This window comes from Otolemur garnettii, unplaced genomic scaffold (assembly GCF_000181295.1).
Source record: "Otolemur garnettii isolate 467f Iridium unplaced genomic scaffold, OtoGar3 scaffold00312, whole genome shotgun sequence".
Classification (NCBI taxonomy): domain Eukaryota; kingdom Metazoa; phylum Chordata; class Mammalia; order Primates; family Galagidae; genus Otolemur; species Otolemur garnettii.
The window spans coordinates 540,364-543,567 of record NW_003852707.1 but is presented as its reverse complement, the minus strand read 5'-3'; the positions used below and the strand labels follow the sequence as shown (position 1 = coordinate 543,567).

At 42.1% G+C, this 3,204-nt stretch overlaps 1 protein-coding gene across 1 annotated transcript in view; it reads right to left on the bottom strand.

The window, feature by feature from the left end:
* HEATR1 (HEAT repeat containing 1) overlaps positions 1-3,204 on the bottom strand; it is a 59,620-nt gene that overhangs the window by 10,062 nt on the left and 46,354 nt on the right. Inside the window, 2 exon segments of the mRNA XM_023509021.1 lie at positions 429-571; positions 2,691-2,737. Coding sequence (XP_023364789.1) covers positions 429-571; positions 2,691-2,737 — 190 coding nt within the window.

Genomic DNA, 3,204 nt, shown 5'->3' with positions numbered 1-3,204 from the left:
CCCAGCCACTTGAGCCACAGGTGCTGAGCCAGCTATGTTTTTAGAGATGGGAAGTCTCACTCTTGCTCAGGCTGGTCTTGAAATTTTGAGCTCTGGCAATTTACCCGTTCTGGCTTCCTAAAAGCCTAGCTTTAAAAGTGCTAGGATTACAGACATGAAACACTGTACCTGGCCATAGACATTTTTTAAAAATTTAATTCTTACAATTACCTTTCAAGTAGGAATTAGGAACCATGTGTTATTAAACAAAACAAAACCTGAATGTTACAAGTAAAACAATTTTTCCCCAAATTTACTTTAGTCATGGAGAGATTCTAAGAGAAATCTGAGCTTCATTATATTCAGAAAAGGTATTGCTAAGTTTGTTTAAAGTAAAACTAAACAATTTCACAATAACATAAAAAACAGCAATAAAACACCTTAATTACGGGGAAAATGGAAACCTACCTTATCTAACACGTCGTAAGCTTTACTAAGGAGAGCTCGCCAAAACTTCACGGTTAGTTGGTCTGCATTTTTTTCCATGGACTGTGCTACAGTGTTGATATATCCAAGAATAGTTTCTAACAACCTAAAATACAGGAGACTCATTCAGCAAACAGGAGCTCACAGCATTTAAAGAACTCACTCATGTCTCTTATGCTAAATGTTTAAATTAAATAATTTTGTACAAAATTACAGCAGAGCCTCTGTTAAGCTGACCACCCAAGGGACTCTAACTAATTGGTCAACATAAGGAACTAAGCCTGCTGTATGTACTGATATGTAAATGTGGTACATGGTCAGTCTATGAAAATTAGGTCAATTTAAGAAGGTGATAGTCAGCCATGGAGGTTCTACTGTATTTCAAAAACTGTGTAGAAAGAAAAGCCGGGATCATCACCATAGAGAAATGTCACCAACAAGCAAACAGGTGCCTCTGTCCAGAAGGACACTTATTATTTAGGCTCTTGGAGGTGCTAAATCAGCAACAGTGAGTCTGACCGTGTTGTCCAAGTGGGGTGTTCAGGGCGTTATGGCCCTAGATTAACAGTAGCTGCTCACACCCCACACACCACTCAGACCGAAGGGGAATAAACACATAACCCATGTCTTTGACATTACTAGGAGACCGAAGACTACAAACTTCAAATAACATGTAATTAGAAAAGTATACACCATATGGGCGGCACCTGTAGCTCAAAGGAGTAGGGCGCCAGCCCACATGCCGGAGGTGGCAGGTTCAAAACTAGCTTCAGGCTCGGTGCCTGTGGCTCAAGTGGCTAAGGCGCCAGCCACATACACCTAAGGTGGCGGGTTCGAATCCCCAGCCCGGGGCCGCCAAACAACAATGATGGCTGCAACCAAAAAAAGGCCGGGCGTTGTGGAGGGCGCCTGTGGTCCCAGCTACTTGGGAGGCTGAGGCAGGAGATTCGCTTGAGCCCAGGAGTTGGAGGTTGCTGTGAGCTGTGATGCCACGGCACTCTACCCAGGGGGATAGCTTGAGGCTCCGTCTCAAAAAAAAAAAAAAAACCAAACAAAACTAGCTTCAGCCAAAAATTAAAAGAAAGAAAAGTTTACACCACAATTCCAACACACTGGCGCTCCCCCACCACTGCCAGCCCAAAGTGGGGAGAGAGAGGGAAGAGGAGAGATGGAACTTGACACTAGATAGCAGAGGGCACAGAAAAAACCACCCTGGGAATGGAAAGCCCTTCACATAGTGCTGAAAGCCTGGCCCAGGACTAGCACCTGGCAGCTCACAATACTGGATACAGGGCAGGATGGTGGCCAGGGAAGGCCAGGCTGCCGGGAAGAAGGTGGAAAGCAAGGCCAGGAAGTGCCCTGTGTGGTCGTGAAGGGAAAACAATTCTGCGTCCAGATACACAACAGCAACATGCGGATTATAATTCACTGCACAAAGTACGTGTTCATGACCCCATTCAGAACTGGGCCAGAAAGACACCGAAAAAGAAAAAAATTGTGGTATAAAGGACATCACCGGGATAACTGGGGAGACTGGAATAAGAAATGTAGATCACAGCATTACATCAATCCAATGTTAAATTTTCTTTTCTTTGAGACAAAGTCTCCCTCTGTTGCTATGGCAACAGCTGAAATCAGCAACCTCAAATCCTAGGTTTATTTTATTTTTTATTTTTTTATTAAATGATAACTATGTACATTAATGCAATTCTGGGGTACAGTGTGGTGTTTTCACAAAATTCCTAGGTTTAAACAATCCTCCTGTTTCACCCTCCCGTGGAGCTGGGACTACAGGCTCCCATTACCATGCCCGGCTAATTTTTCTATTTTTAGTAGAGACCAAGTCTCACTCTTGTTCAGGCTAGCCTCAAACTCCTGACCTCAAGGGATCTTCCTGCCTTGGCCTCCCAGAGTGCTAGGATTACAGGAGTGAGGCACTGCACCCCGCCTGAATCAATGTTAAATTTTCTCAATTTGAAAAATGTACTGTGGTATTATAAGAACATCCCTTATTTTTTAATGTCATGATGTGTATGACTTACTTTCAATAGCTCAGAGGAAAAACACACAGGTAGAGAGAATGATAAGGCAATGTGGCACAAGTATTAACAATTGGTAAGTATGGTTGTAAAGAGTTATGTGAATTTTAGGTACTATTATTCCAGTTTTTCTGCAAGTTTGAAATCGTTTTCAAAGAAAAAGTAAAAAAAGAAAAGTAAACATACCTCTCTTCGAGGCCTTTTAAAATCTGAGGACCACCACTTTCAAGTACCTAATTTTTAAAGAAGGCATTATTAGAATAGTATGAAAGCAGATGGAAAAAGTCATCTGAAGTTAGTTAAGTAAACTCAAGATTATTCACTCAAACCTCTAATAGCAAGTATTTTCTTTTTTCTTTTTTCAAAACAGGGTGTCGCTTTGTCACCCAGGGTAGAGTGCTGTGGCATGAGCTTAGCTCACGATAACCTCAAACTCCTAGGCTCAAGCAATTCTCTTGCCCCAGGTTCCTGAGTAGCTGGGACTATAAGCACACCCCACTATGTGTGGCTGATTTTTTAAATTATTCATAGAGATAGGGTCTCACTCTTGCTCAGGTTGGTCTTGAACCCCTGACCTTAAATGATCCTCTTGCCTTGGCCTCCCAGAATGGCTAGAGAGCCACCAGACCCAGCCTGGAAGTTTTTTTGAGAAAAAATAATCAGCAAGGTTTGTATGAAGTAATTTTTTTTTTTTTTTTTT